A 15,037-nucleotide genomic window follows, 5' to 3' on the forward strand; every position below is an offset into this window, starting at 1 on the left:
TCTACTCTTCTTCTTTTGCAGTGATGACTAACCCACAGCATGGAATCTGTACATACTGATATGGTATATATTGTAATTGAATACTACAACAAATGGCTCACTCCCTTTTTTCCTTTTTTTATTAAAACATTTTATATAATATATTGAATTTTTTTTTTTAACTAGGACATTTTTAAGTCAACAGTATTATGAAAACTTTTTTAAAACTAGAAATCTAGTGTTAAAAATGCAGCTGTGCTTTTGAAGACAAGAAACTCAACTGACAGTGGGACTCCTACTTTGAAAGACAGTGAAGTGGAAGAGTGCCTTACTAACAGTCCGATTTGCTGCCTGATTGTGATCATGAACGCTGTTTGGGAATGACATTGTGCGCACTCACCCAGTCTTACAGATGGATAGATGTTTGAATGGATGGACAGATCTCTTGGCGGATGGACAAGTGTGGATCACTACTGTCTTCTTCTCTCTCTATTTTCTGAAAGAAGGAGATGACAAGGCAGAAGCTCAAACGTAAGCGTCTCTCTCAGCCCTGAAGAGGTACAGGCCTGGTGTAGAAAGGACACATGAACCGGCAGAGAGCATGAGGGGCAGAGTTTGCTTTTTAGAAAGCAGAGCGAGCCATAAAATGCAACGGTGTCTTACTGAACACTCAGATCCTCAGTTTTGGAAACTCTCCAGGAGGGGGCGACAGAGAACACTGCATTATCACAGCTACCTGAGAAGCAAAGACACACCAGTTGAAGTGATATGGGAGTCACTGGCGTCACTGGCACATAAGGAAGGATTTAATGCACAGATGAATATAACGTGTTATTGTGATTTCTTGTATAGCTCTTTGCGAAGGTTTAAACTAATTAAATGCATGATTATAACAGCCTTGTTTAGCCTCCTGACAGCTTGTATGACTTGTGGTCCCTCATTGATAAGAGATCATTTCTATTTGCAAAAAGAAGTCTTTATTAGTGTTTCCAACTGCACAAGTCTTTCAGAAATGTCAATAAGTCAACTGTTTTATACTTTATACTTATGGCAGTTGTGACTTGTGTGTTGTTTTGTTTGATTCTGTTATATTCTTACCTAGTTTTGTCAAGTTACATTTTGCATTCCTGTGCATTGACATGTTTTGGAATAATTCAAGGCCAGATTCAAAGGAACCATTTACAGTATTCATGGTAAATCAGTGTTTTCAACCAGGGAGCTGATCAGTTCCAACATTAGACTAGTTGTTTTTTAGTTGCATTAAGTGATTACTAATCAAATGCATTTTTCAGTAATCTTCAGTGTGACAGATCATTATCTTTTAATGATAGATGAAAACACATTTAATTGCTGTCACCTGTTTTTCTGGACTACCGTACAAGTTCTTGCTGCTGACTTGACTGTATGCTTGTTTGATGTTTTTCAATCAATATTGACTGAAGGACTAACTGACAGAAGTATGACATGAAGTATTTTAAACAAATGTGGAAACAACTCTTTAATTCTGCAATACACCATAGTGGTTTATAACGGTCAGTTATTGTGCATTTTTCTGTGCATTTTCTTTGTTATCAAGTTGTAAACTTGGCTAGCAGATGATCTTTGTTAGTGTGTGCCAGTCTTTGTAATACATTTTTCTCAGATGGAATCTTTTATTGGTGCTTAAATACTTTTTTAAAAAACTTTTATATACCTGTTTAAAGCTCTACTTTGCATATGTATACAGATTATGGTAACAACATACACATTTTCACAGATTCACAATCATCATTTCAAAAAAATGTAGAAAGAAAAAGATAGAAATTGGACTTAGCTTCACTGATGAATTGTTTCCAAATATTTGACTACAGTCACCATTAACATGTCAGCTGCTAAACATTTTTCTTTTGTCAGTTCTTGCCCACAAACATAGCAACACTTGAAAAGTTTAAACAGGGTCAGGTTAATGTTGTTATAAGTATATTTTTTAAAGTATGATTTTTACCAAGATCTTCAAATTCAGAATAAAAATGTATTAGTTGTGTGAAAATGGAACTTGAGATTCTAATTAGGTATATTTCCACAAAGGGCAATGCAGTAGAAGGATAACATTGTTGGTTCAGTGCCTGCTGGATCCAGAAAACACAGTGAGTTGTAATATTTACTTTTTTGTTCTTAAAAATATCCACCATGTTATGTTGCAATAGTCATGATGTAGGCCACATATCCCTGCAGTGGTAGTTCCTGTATAGGTCTGAAATGACAACATGCAACATCTCAGCTTCATTTTTCCAAAGGCCCTTCTATATTACACCTGCAAAGTGGCAACTGACATCACATGAAACAATTTCCATATCAGTGGGATAAATCTGGTGGGCAGTCTCACTGATTTTTTTTTTTTTTTACTTCAAAAGAGTGTTGTAAGAAAGATCAGTGCCTCAAATATCTTAAAGGTATTCTAGCAATGATCTGTAAATGAGTTGCATATCATAAGGCTAAGATAGACTAGTTGACATGCAATCATGATAGTGTTGATTGAGAAATGATATTGAAAGCAGAATGGATTAACTGCAGATTGTGCAGGTCTTGGAATTATTTTACAGGAAGCTGATGGTTATCTGTCACTTAACATTATTATATGTGTTTATTTCTTTTGCAGATTCTATCAGTTTCAGTCAGTAAACAGCACAAGGTCTACAGTTTGGTATTTTAGCAAAATATATACGACACTATTAGTTTGACTTTGTCGGAATGTTTTTTGGTTGTGCATTTGTTTGTAAAAGAATTAAGCTATTTTTGTAATTACTTAAAAATGTATAATGTGAAAACTGGTTAACTAAACATGTAGACTGAAATAAACTCTGGTTTTATGGTTTCTTGTACATGTAATATTAGTTTTTGGTCATTTAGCATTAATATATGAAGTTTGTCTTTTTGTTTTTTAAGTGTTACAATTGGAGTATGCAACATGGTGGCACAGTGGCTAGAATTGTCACCTCACAGCAAGAAGGTTCTGTGTTCAAACGTTCCTCCAAAGGGGGCCTTTCTGTGTGGCATTTGAATGCTCTGCCTGTGCCTGTGTGGGTTTCCTCCAGGTACTCCAGCTTCCTTCCACAGTCCAAAGACATATAGGTTAGGTTAATTTGCCATTCTAAATTTCCCGTAGGTGTGAATGTGAGTGGTTGTCTGTCTCTGTGTGTCAGCCTTGTAACAGACTGGTGACCTATCCAGGATGTACACCACCTCTCACCCAATGTTGACTGGGATTGCTTCCAGCCCCTATGTGACCCTCTCAGGGACAAATGGTAGAGGTCATAAATGGATGGATGGATGTTACATTTGGTAGCATATCCATATTTAAACTACATGCACTGATTATTTCAAAAATGTTGAATTTGAATGAGATGGTATTTACAGTTTTTCTTTAAACTGCATTCATTGATAGGTGGGTGTGGTATTATTCAGGATTGATACACTTTCTCATACCAATGTATGGTAAAAGCATAGATGAATTATTATTTCCCTCTGTTTCTTATCATCGGTATGTAAATGAACCATTATGCAGCCTACAAACAAAACTGTTCAAACCAAAGATACAGCCACAGCACAAAAATAAATACATATGCTAGTCAATTAATGAAAACAGAAGAACAAACAAATCCATTAAAATAATACCCTGTTTATCAATATATTAAAAAATAATATGCAATCTCATAGTTTTAGGGTCTATAATCAGGGTGCCATATTGTTAAGATGTTTGTCTAAAAATTGCTATTTCACTCAGCCCATTTCTTTTTTATGAATGTGAAATTTTCTCATTTATACAAAAAGCTCTGGACAAAGCATCAAAATGCACTGCATGTCCTTTTTGATGCAACTGCTAAATTAAATCTAGCTCCTCAGGAAAAAAAAATAACTGTAGGCAAATATATGGAGTTCTCCTTTAATACATCGATGATATGAAACCCACATTTCCCAGGATCCTTTGCGGCTTGCTCACCCCTCTTAGCTTTTGTATCCGGGTTGGAACTTCCTTTTCCTCTGTGCCCAGGTGCGATGAGGATCTAGGTTTTACTGGACCTTTGCAAAATCCGAATCCATCCTTGTAAAAGGCAACACCGAATCTCGCTAAAATGACCGAGCAGATGACAGTGAGGGGGACCCTAAAGGGGCACAGTGGATGGGTCACCCAGATCGCAACTACTCCCCAGTACCCCGACATGATTCTGTCGGCGTCCCGAGGTGAGGCTTCCCCTGCCGGCCCCGGCAATATGGCTATGATAGTATTAGCTAGTTTGTTTGCTGCTGTAACGTAAGAAAAAACGGCTATGCAAGTGTGAGTGGCAAGTAAATGATATGTAAACAACCACGTTGGCATGAAATGTATGACAAATTTTTACACTGACAGAACTGCTCGATCTGGAGCAGTAGACCTGATTAGCTAAGCTAACACCATGTCGCATTATCTGTAAATTAGCTTTACAAACCCATATTGCATCCGTGACACTTTTAACAACGTACACATGTGTAGTTACATGCATAAACGTGTGAACTTGGCAACAACCCACCTCTAATCGTAATAGAGTGTGCCAGGTGACATTTTGATTAAATGTATGACATTTTCGTGGGAAAATGCACTTCCACAATGCTAACGTTCATGCTAATGTTCAGTATATCTGCTATTCACTGACTGAAATATCGGCATTGAGTAATAAAAATGACCTGAATGTTTGTATTTCAGACAAGTCTATCATCATGTGGAAGCTGACTCGTGATGAAACCAACTATGGCATCCCCCAGCGCTCCTTGAAGGGCCACTCTCACTTTGTAAGTGATGTTGTCATCTCCTCAGATGGACAGTTTGCCCTGTCTGGTGCCTGGGACGGGACCCTCCGCCTGTGGGATCTCACCACGTAAGTGTTAGGAGTGGCTTTCTTTTCAGAACTACTCAGATGTTTGAGAGACAATGAGGAAAGCTGATTCCCCTGCAGGGTTATGGTAGATGGTCTGTATGTGTTCATGTGGAACACCAATGAGACCACAGACAAAGAGGGGGGTTTTTTTTATGCCTGCAAGGAATTCTGGGTACACCGAGTGCTGTCACCTTAACATCAGTTAAATGAGTCATTCATGGCTGAGCTACACCAGGTGTGTATAAAGCCCTCCTCTGTACTGTCAATAGGTCAGTCTCTTACAAACAGCTCAATTTGTGTGGCCAGTTTCACTGACCACCTTAGTAATTAGCATTAGTAGCCACCTGTGTTGTTAAAAATGTCTCTGGAAACATTTGGCTTAACCAGCTTGTATTAAATGCTGTTAAGATCTGGAAATTAAATGCACATTGTGATAAGCTGCTGTTACTAATGTGTTTGTCAGCCAGACCTTGATACAACTAAGTGCACCAGAGAGTACCATAGGGATGATGTATTTTCATAGGCCAACCCAGAAGTTAGCATCATCCTGGTTCCCTGGTCTCTCCGGGCTTCAGAAGCATAAAAACAGTGTTCACTTGTGAAGATTATCATGCTGAGCAAAATGTGCAAGCATCATAAATCATTGTTTGTCACAGAGCTTATTTTCCGCAGTAATCCAAAAGCCTATGGAAAAATCCCATTGGCTTTTTATCCTGGGAACCAGGGTGATGCTAACTTCCGGTTTGGCCTACAAAAATACGTCATCCCTATAGCACTCAGTATAGTCGCCAAAAGTAAAAAGCTATTGTTAGGCTACAAACAAACTACACCACAGCTTCGTGTTACCACCACTAAGCTTCCAACTTGCTCTTCGATTTGGTGCACTTCCACATTCACCTTTTCTTATGTGACTGGATCTAGTGATCTCAGCCGTGTGAGATAAGGTCTTTTCATAATAAGAGTAATGCAAATAAACGATACAGATAGCAATTTTTTCTGGAGGCAGTTTAAAAATATATATGTATATATACATATATTCACACCAAACTCAACGTGATTATAGAGTGTTAAGTTCTAAAAGGTCACACTACAAAAGTCCAAATCAAGTGACGATGACCTGCAGGTGATGGTTCTGCTAAATACAAGGAGTGCATCCTATACCAATAAAAAGGTCACTTGGAAAGTTTCAGTGCTTGGTGCATCTGGTTGACACTGTACCATTGTCATTTTTGGACCTACTTTAGTATGTCTGGAGGACAGTTTGCTGCTGCCACAACATTTCAAGGGGCAGAGCAGCGATTACATTGACCCAGTCAACCCAGACTAGCACTTGGCTGTGTTTGAGGTAAAATATATACTGAAAGCTACCATAATAAATAAATCCGTAGGTTTAGCTGATGGGCGCACTATGCATTTACGGTAACAATGTTGCAGCATTCCAGAAAGCTGCATTGTGATTTGTCGTGTTCCTGTCGCTGGTGAAAAGTTGGAGGGGAAAAAAACAACAACCATGGGCGGGGGAAAAAATACTGCTTTTTACTCAGTGATGTTCTGTTGTTGATGTGTAAGGGCTCATTGACAGAATATTGGTTTGAAAATATTACTGCCGTGTGGGGGGACAAAAAACATACAAAAAATACGCCTCCAGTGCGAAAAGACCTTAAGAATAGTTTATAGGTGTGTGTGAATTTAAAAACAATAAGGCTGTAAAGGTGAAGAACTAGTGAGTAGATTAGTCTCTGTGATGGATAGGATGACATTTAATATCCTGGACAACCTCTGCATCTCATTTAGCCACTTGTTAGCAACTTTTTAAAACATAAAGGCTTTAAAAATCGCACGTGGGTATTTTCTGACATGTTTCTGTTGTAGAATAAAAGATGAAAATCTCTTCACCGTTGCTGTGTTTCTACTATTGGAACTTAATGAGCGGAGTACACCATACTTTCCTTAACCATCACCAAGCATAGCCTCCGGGGTTGATGATTTGTACTGACTGGCCTTTATTGCTTGGTGTACATATGTGTATTTCAGTAGGTCACAATTTGTTTTAAGGTTGTTGTTTTTTGTTTTGTTTGTCATTGTTGCTGTGTTTTGTTTTGTTCTTTATTGTGAGGGGGTTTTTTGTTTGTTTGTTTTTTTTATTGAGGTGTTGCTAGAAAATATTCACCTATTTTGTGAAATTGGTTGGAGGAAAATTATCTTGGTTTTTAAATGTTTTTATCATTTGGAATAGTTAAAGTGTATCTGCAGCGATATTGTTTCCATATTGTGTCTTAAGTTGTGCAACAGTTTTATTGATCTGAAATATTTGGTGTGATGTTTCCCCAGTGGCCTCACCACCCGCCAATTTGTTGGACACACCAAAGATGTTTTGAGTGTGGCCTTTTCTGCTGATAACCGCCAGATTGTGTCTGGCTCCCGGGACAAGACCATCAAGCTGTGGAACACTCTTGGAGTCTGCAAGTACACCATCCAGGTGAGCTGCCAGCTCATGGTGCTGTCTGTCAGGATCAGTCATTCTGTCAGTGGAGTTAGATTTTAGTGGATCCCTGTAAAATTTTGAGTTTTTCCAGTTACAGTTCAAATTGATATCAAAAGGAAATGTGTTGCTCACCGGTCATCATTGGAAACATTGCTTTCCAACAAAACACTTCAGTGTACACATCTGTTGTTTTTTTTTGTTTGTTTGTTTGTTTTTTTCGGTTTGTGTTTTTCACCTTGCTTACCTGATCACATGTGGTAATAATTTCACCTTGCTGTTTACAAAGCCAAATCACTATAATGGGTAACCGGACAATCTTGCATTGTATGTCTTAATTTGCAGGATGAGGGCCATTCTGAGTGGGTGTCTTGTGTGCGCTTCTCCCCTAACAGCAGCAACCCCATCATAGTCTCCTGTGGATGGGACAAGATGGTCAAAGTATGTGGTTTGTAAAACTCCCATAAGTTATAAAGAAGAATCTAAATGAAACCTAATCCTAAGCCCAATGATTTGAATAACTGGCATGTATTATCTGACCTTCTCACTGATGAAAATGTTTCTTATGATGAGGGCACAACCAAAAGAACTTTTGTATGAAGGTTTATATACCTCATGGGTGTAATGAAGTTTTCCTGTCCTTTGCTCCTAGGTGTGGAACCTGGCCAACTGCAAGCTGAAGACCAACCATATCGGCCACACTGGCTTCCTGAACACAGTGACTGTCTCTCCTGATGGCTCCCTTTGTGCATCTGGTGGAAAGGTATGATATGAACTTGTCAGAATGGTTTTGGATCTTTCTTCTTTCATTGTGAACTCGACAAAGGCACTCATTTAAGCAATGGTTTTGGATCTTTCTTCTTTCATTATGAACTCGACAAAGCCAGCTTTCAAGTTTCAGCAGTGATGAAAACATAAGCTTCTGTTTAACAGTGATGACAAAGAGGCTGTTTCTGAGAGCTACCTACACTTAAAAAGGTTGTTAGTGCTGCAGATGTGTTATCTATGGGGAAAATACTCCTAGTTGTGAACTATGAAATATGGCTATTGAGTCATACTTTTTCTCTTGCCACTCAGGACGGCCAGGCCATGCTGTGGGACCTGAATGAGGGCAAGCACCTCTACACCCTGGACAGTGGTGACATCATCAATGCCCTCTGCTTCAGCCCCAACCGTTACTGGCTGTGTGCCGCCACTGGTCCCAGCATCAAGATCTGGGTAAAAAAAAGCCTTCATCCTAAATACTTCATGAACAGTATAAGCTATAAATGGAAAGGGCAGTGATGAAACAACATGCCAACTGCATTCTTTGATGATAAAGAGGCTGTTTCTGAGCTCCAACCAAGATAAATTTGTCTATGTGTAATTAATTTGAGTGCCTTAACTTCAGTCATTGATCCTTTATTCACCTCTGTGTGCTTACTGATCGACTTTAGTTTTCCTTCTCTTAATTTAGGATCTAGAGGGCAAAATCATTGTGGATGAGCTGAGACAGGAAGTGATCAGCACAAACAGCAAGGCCGAGCCCCCACAGTGTACTTCTCTGGCATGGTCTGCTGATGGACAGGTACAACACATTTGTCTCTGTAGGATCTTTAAGTACAGATTCTAGCTATCCCAGTGGTTAGCGGTTTAATGTTTACCCCCAGTGATTATACCCATTCACTTATAACTCTGATGTCAGCTGATGACAGTCCTGCAAATATGAGGGGTACTAGAAACACACTTTCTGTGGTGTGTGGGGAAAAAACTGGGATCCTGAAATGACTGACTTCTGTCCTTTATGTATTTTACAGACCCTGTTTGCTGGCTACACCGACAACCTGATCAGAGTGTGGCAGGTCACTATTGGAACTCGATAAGAACTTTTTGCAGAAGCAACTTTGAATAAAAGACTGTTTATTTGAAAAGAGCGTGTGTGCTGTCTTGGCTTTAACGCAGTATATCCTTTATATATGTTGTATGCAGTAATAAATTTATTGCAGATAAAACTGTTAAACTTGAAAACTGTATAACAATCAGTAGGGACAACAGTGCATTCCACACCTCAAAACAAGGACTGAAGTAAAGGCTTTATTTAAAACGTGATTAACGGTCTAAGAAAAAGTGAAGTTTGTACATAACGATCATTTTTGGCCATTTGATTTTAACGTCTGTAAGTGTTGAATGTAACTTAATATTTTTACGTGCAAAATCTTGACTAATGTGGTGCACGCTAAAACCTGCGGTACAAGTGGTTATTGTTCGCACTCAAACTGCTGGAAGCGCCCCCCATATGTTCCTGTCCTTGAAGTGCTCAGAGGGTGCAGGAGTCACGGTTTTGAGATTTACTTGCGCGAGTAAAGTCTACCTGCAGTTTCGAGGGAAAGTCTGCGACTGGTGTCTTTTACTCTAAACGGAAGGAACATTCATGCCCTGAAGAAACGTCTATACGATATCATACGCGTGAGCCACCTCAGGTCAGTCCACGCACAGAACTGATGGACAGTAAGCTATTACAGACTGCAGCGGTTTGACTGACGAACGCCACCCACCCCCTTCATCCCGTTTCCCAGAAATAGCCAAGTGAGAAAGCGTTTACTTGAGGCGAGGTTGAGTTTTTCACCGCATTATTTACATGTGTGGATTGTTTTGCTTGGCTTGCCGTAGACTGTTATGGTATCCTAGCAACATGAATACTAACCGAAAAAGAGGCTAGTTTAATGAGCTAGTAAACGCTTTTGACATTTTTACACTTTTTTATATTTTAAATCAATAACTAGGTTACTTACCAACTTTAGCAAAAATAGTGTGTTTAATGTAATCTCATCATTACTAATGCTGACCTGATTACTGCCTACGTTAAGTGTTTAGTTGCTGGACCCGAGGTAAACGTCGGAACTTCATTAGTTCGCTACATTAACTTATAGGCTAATATAGAACTAGTTACATTTTTTGTGGCATAAAAGAATATGGACCAAACTTCTTATCCTCGTATTTACGTGGAAAGAACTCTAGCTCTAATTAAACCAGATGCCATAAAGAAAGTTGGGGAGATTGAGGACATTATTCTCAAATCGGGCTTCATTATCCTGCAGGTGAGTTATAGGCTAATGCATTGTAAAATATGCATGTATGTAAATTAGTACAGAATATACTGTACAGAATGTGTTTTATTCTGTTTGCCTTTTATTTTATGCTTTAACATAAACAGGCGTGTCTCCAATTTTGTGTAGAGCATGGATGATACATGAATGATAGTTGGTAGTTTATCACAGGCATATTGTTATTTTTATATATATTTAGCTGATGCATAGGAAATGGCAATAAGGAAGTACCAAAGATATTTTTGAGACAATAGAGAAACTGCTTGCCATTACATAGTTTTTCTACCTGAAAGTGCTCATAGTGTTGCACTCAGTATGGTCACACTCCAGACAAATAATTTTAAAAAATGATATATTTTGGATGTTATCAGTAGTAATTTTGTGAATTATATAGAAATAATAGAAGAATTAGGTCTGAAAAAAATGACTCACCTGGGTGGTTTGAGAAAAATGGTTTGGATTAATTCTAATCTGCAAAATCTGATTCTGCTTTCTCTGCACATTTCACTGAATTGTCCAATATTTCGTCTTTGTGGCAGAAGCGGAGGCTGCAGTTAAGTCCAGAGCAATGCAGTGACTTCTACGCAGACCATTATGGAAAGCTGTTCTTTCCCACTTTAACTGCATTCATGAGCTCTGGCCCCATTGTTGCCCTGAGTCTGGCCCGTGACAATGCTGTTGCCCACTGGAAGTCCATCATAGGGCCTGTCAACAGCACAAAGGCCAGAGAAAGTCATCCAGAATGGTCAGTCTGTTCATTTATAAGGTGTTGATTTAAACTTTACTTTGTCTGTTGCTTCTTTAAAGCTACATTAACTAAGATTTAGCACAAACTTTTATAAATCAAAAAATTGTCTAGAAGTGTTTTTTCTCTGTTGTACTAAACCCCCCACCCCACTCTGTTATCTTCAGGCCCTGTGTTTACCTCTTCGCCTCTTTGGGCAGGGTTGTTAAAATCCGCACCACACTTCTTCCATGCCCCCACTGATCTGAGGCATAGAAGAAGTTTTTCAAACCAGTATGGCTTATTTCAGAGATGAGCCGTAGAAGATCCCTATGTATGTACAACCCAGGATGGGAGTGGGCCTGTTAGACCCAAAAGGCCATGTTCTGTAGCACATAAAGAGTATGACAAAGAACAAGGCAAAACCAGTGTTAACATTAGTTTGGCATGTCAGAGATGGAGAGCATCAGAAGCACCCAAAGTACTAAAATTTGACTCAGATGTGGCTTTCTTCCTACTAGATGCCTAAGTACTGTAGCTGACTAACGTGTATATGTCAGCATCATTAGCAAGCTAACATTAGCATTTCAAATGAATTATTCTAGATGTAATTTGGAGTATTTCCAACTGATTGCAATGTTAGTGTTTTGTTGTCCATTGAGCAGAAACCAGTGCGTTTTCCTGGATTAGCAAGTGAAATAATTTTGCAAATTTTTGCCCGGTTTTGGTCCAGTTTATGTTGGACATAACACTGTAGTCCATATAGCATTTTAGTGACCTTATAACATTATGTGTGTCAAGTATATAACACTGAACATGATGCAATAGTGGCCTGAACATTAGTACTGTATCATTGTTACTAGGAAAAGACATCCCTCTGTATAATTTGCTTGTGTTAGTGCAGACACATCCACTACAAACAACATTAGACATACATATGCATATTGCTAAAATGTAAAACTCTTTATTTGATATTGTGTCACTGCAATTCCACCGAAAACCTCTGACTCTATATTCTGTATACATTAGTTCTGGAGCTGATTATTATGGCTGCGCTATCCGACTGCCACAACTGTCAATGGCTGTTGTGACCACATATAACATAGTTTCACAGACAGGGCAGGAGAGGGAAGGAGGAGAAGTGGAGGAGATAATGTTTGAGTTTGTTTTGACTCTCACTTTGCCCTTAACGGTCGAACATTAGAGGGAGAAGTTAGTTAATGCAGCTTTAAGTGCTGTTATTGCTGTTTTTTATTATTTTAAATATGTATGCCATATGAATAATTATTATTATCAATGAACTGCCAAGGAAGGCTGATGGTGGAAAAGTATGGTGTGCCTGCAAACCTGGCTTATAGTCTATACATAAATCCATAATTCATAAGTTGATACAAGTTATTTTAGTTCTTGTTAATGCATTAGAAACAGAGGTTGGCTGAAGTAAAACAGACCATGAGTTCACGTAATGTTTCTAATTGCTATTAATTCCTTTACCAAAATATAAATTCTGAACATGTCCCACATATATTAACATGTTAGCATGTCCATATTACTTGAATATTTCCGCATTATTATGGCACCAATCCTTTGGTCAGACAGACTTAGGCAGAGAGCACTGTGGTAAATGCATATTAAACACAATATGAATGTTTGGTCAAAAATACTGTTAACATCCTATGATTTTATCCCTCACAATATTATCTGTGGTTTTTGTTCAGAGTGTATTCATCTGATAGTTTCTCATACACAAAATTGCTTGTGATTCTAGACCCTAGCCTCTGACTTTTATTAGTCATAATAATCGGCGAATAGACCTCTGAATTATCAGGACATAGTTCACCATGTCCCACAAATGCAGGTCATTTGTTGGTATCATGATTGCTGTGTTTATTTAAGGTAGAAAGGTAAAGCTTTGTGCTCATGTCAGTCTAAGGAGTATTTTTTTATGAATGTTCTGTATTTTTTCCAGCCTTAGAGCAAAATATGGCACTTCAGACTTGAAAAATGCCCTCCATGGCAGTGACTCATTTCACGCAGCTGAAAGGGAGATAAAATTCATGTTCCCAAACTGTAAGTAATATACACACTCACATGTACTGTTATTCATACAGAAATTTGGACACTTAGGATTCTGTACCCAACATGCTATGCCTCTACAGCTGTAATTGAGCCATTTCCCTCAAGAGAAGCAAGTGAGGAATACCTAAGCAAGTATGTCAACCCAACTCTGCTGCATGGACTCACTGAGCTCTGCAAGCACAAGCCTCACAACCCCTGTGTAAGTATTCAATGCCCAGTATTTTGAGATATGAACAGATGTATTCATTAGCCATTATTTACCACTGTTATTATTACTCTTACTGTGTTTGGTGGTATTGAGCTTTGGTTCCTGATATATCTTGCTCTCTTGTCCTGCACTTCTGTTTTCAATAGATTTGGCTTGCTGACTGGCTGATCAAAAACAGCCCAAACAAGCCTAAAATATGTGAAGGAGCCCTTGTGGAAGAAGCAGAATGACCACAGGAAAAAAGGGAAGAAATACCAAACTGTGTAATTTTTTTTACAAATATGTTCAATAATGATGAAATATATTTTCAGCACTAAGAATCTGGTTTCTTTGCTTTCTGGTAAAGTTAGTATATTATTTATAAAGCCTCTGTTCTGTAGAACACTTCTCTCAATGGTGACATGATTCCTAACCTAAATTAAAATTATGCAGATTTACAAAAAAAAAAAAAACGGTGGTTTTGAACAGTAGCTCAGAAATTATGCAATTAAAGAAAAATAAATATAAAAATATTTATTGCAATTATTGAGATGTGAATGGATGATTAAATGAAATCGGGGCACTTGACTTTAGGTTATTTGGTCTGCAATACTTAACCATAATTGTAGTGTCTGCTGTCCTGTATGTGTTTCCTACTGTGGAGACAGAGGGCCATAATAATAGACTGAAAAGCTGATGGTTATTGGATAGGATCAGGTCTTTGTGGCCCACATAGGATAAGAGATCATAGAGGTACTGTAAATGGCTGGACCATAAATCATGTCAATGGTCACAAACCAAAACATGCCAGTTCATTTCAAATGGTCTGTTATTTAGGCCTACTATCCTATATACTGGTTTTAGTGAAAAAAATAAAATAAAATAAAAGGAACGACTTACACCTCAGTATAACAGTAAATTATGGCCCCATTATTTAGCACAGTTGAATCTGAAAGTCCCGATAAAAACTGTATGTAAGCATATAGATATTTGTTTCGAATCCGCCACGTATCGGTGGGATGTATTGATTTTATTATTTTATGGGCTTGTACAGTAGTGCCTGAATGAATATCAACGCAGCCTACAAATTGTCTTTAATTACAGCTCCTTATGCGTTTATCCATCAGTACTGTGCATACAAAGATAGTAAGATCTACACTTTGAGTATTTTGCACAGACCGTTCGTTTTCACACAAACCTGTATTATAACTGTTGCATTTGACGAAATTCTGAGTGCCAGTCAGTCAATTTCCGAGAGTAACACTTAGAAATATTATTCAGTCAGTCAATTTCCGAGAGTAACACTTAGAAATATTATTCAACACTAAACTGTAGCTGTTCATCCGAGCTCAGCTGTGTCGTTTTGAGATTAGGGAGCAGTGAACAAGTTGTTCTCAACAGAAGCAGAAGGGGTTGTCTGAGTTCCTGCCTGTGTGTCAAGGGCATGAACAAGAAGGCGCTGCGCTAAGTCATTGGTCAGCGTTGTGATTGACAGCAGTGATCGTCCAATCAGAACGCTTCTCCGCAGAACTGTCGTTTTTTCCTTGCCGGTTATAGAAAACCAACCACGAGTTGTCGTCGGGTGGGAGAATCCATCTTGAAGAGCGG

At 38.5% G+C, this 15,037-nt stretch overlaps 3 protein-coding genes across 8 annotated transcripts in view; all 3 read left to right on the forward strand.

Annotated features, from left to right (window-relative positions):
• The window catches only part of col23a1a (collagen type XXIII alpha 1 chain a), a 114,754-nt gene extending 111,977 nt beyond the window's left edge, over nt 1-2,777 (forward strand). For 3 of the 5 annotated variants that reach the window (XM_020622561.1, XM_020622563.1, XM_020622562.1), the window contains one exon: nt 22-2,777. In XM_020622561.1, coding sequence (XP_020478217.1) covers nt 22-24 — 3 coding nt within the window. In that variant the 3' untranslated portion in view covers nt 25-2,777. The remainder of the gene's footprint in view (nt 1-21) is intronic. The other 2 variants (XM_020622565.1, XM_020622564.1) reach the window with 1 other exon arrangement.
• Nucleotides 2,778-3,967: 1,190 nt separating this feature from the next.
• rack1 (receptor for activated C kinase 1) lies at nt 3,968-9,263 on the forward strand. Its single transcript, XM_020622586.1, has 8 exons — nt 3,968-4,200; nt 4,700-4,871; nt 7,203-7,350; nt 7,699-7,794; nt 8,006-8,116; nt 8,431-8,571; nt 8,810-8,920; nt 9,150-9,263. Exons 1-8 carry the CDS (start codon nt 4,092-4,094, stop codon nt 9,213-9,215), a joined length of 954 nt encoding a protein of 317 aa, XP_020478242.1. The 5' UTR covers nt 3,968-4,091; the 3' UTR covers nt 9,216-9,263.
• Nucleotides 9,264-9,945: 682 nt separating this feature from the next.
• On the forward strand, nt 9,946-13,767 carry nme5 (NME/NM23 family member 5). Of its 2 annotated transcripts, none has more exons than XM_020622504.1 (5): nt 9,946-10,430; nt 10,982-11,184; nt 13,133-13,233; nt 13,323-13,441; nt 13,597-13,767. In XM_020622504.1, the coding sequence occupies exons 1-5, from the start codon at nt 10,305-10,307 to the stop codon at nt 13,678-13,680; spliced, it is 633 nt and encodes a 210-aa protein (XP_020478160.1). In that variant the 5' UTR covers nt 9,946-10,304; the 3' UTR covers nt 13,681-13,767. The 2 variants fall into 2 exon arrangements, with proteins under 2 accessions (XP_020478160.1, XP_020478158.1); XM_020622502.1 differs by having other exon boundaries at nt 9,950-10,430; nt 10,979-11,184.
• Nucleotides 13,768-15,037: the final 1,270 nt, after the last annotated feature.

The sequence above is a fragment of the Monopterus albus genome, unplaced genomic scaffold, assembly GCF_001952655.1.
Source record: "Monopterus albus unplaced genomic scaffold, M_albus_1.0 scaffold282.1, whole genome shotgun sequence".
NCBI lineage: Eukaryota > Metazoa > Chordata > Actinopteri > Synbranchiformes > Synbranchidae > Monopterus > Monopterus albus.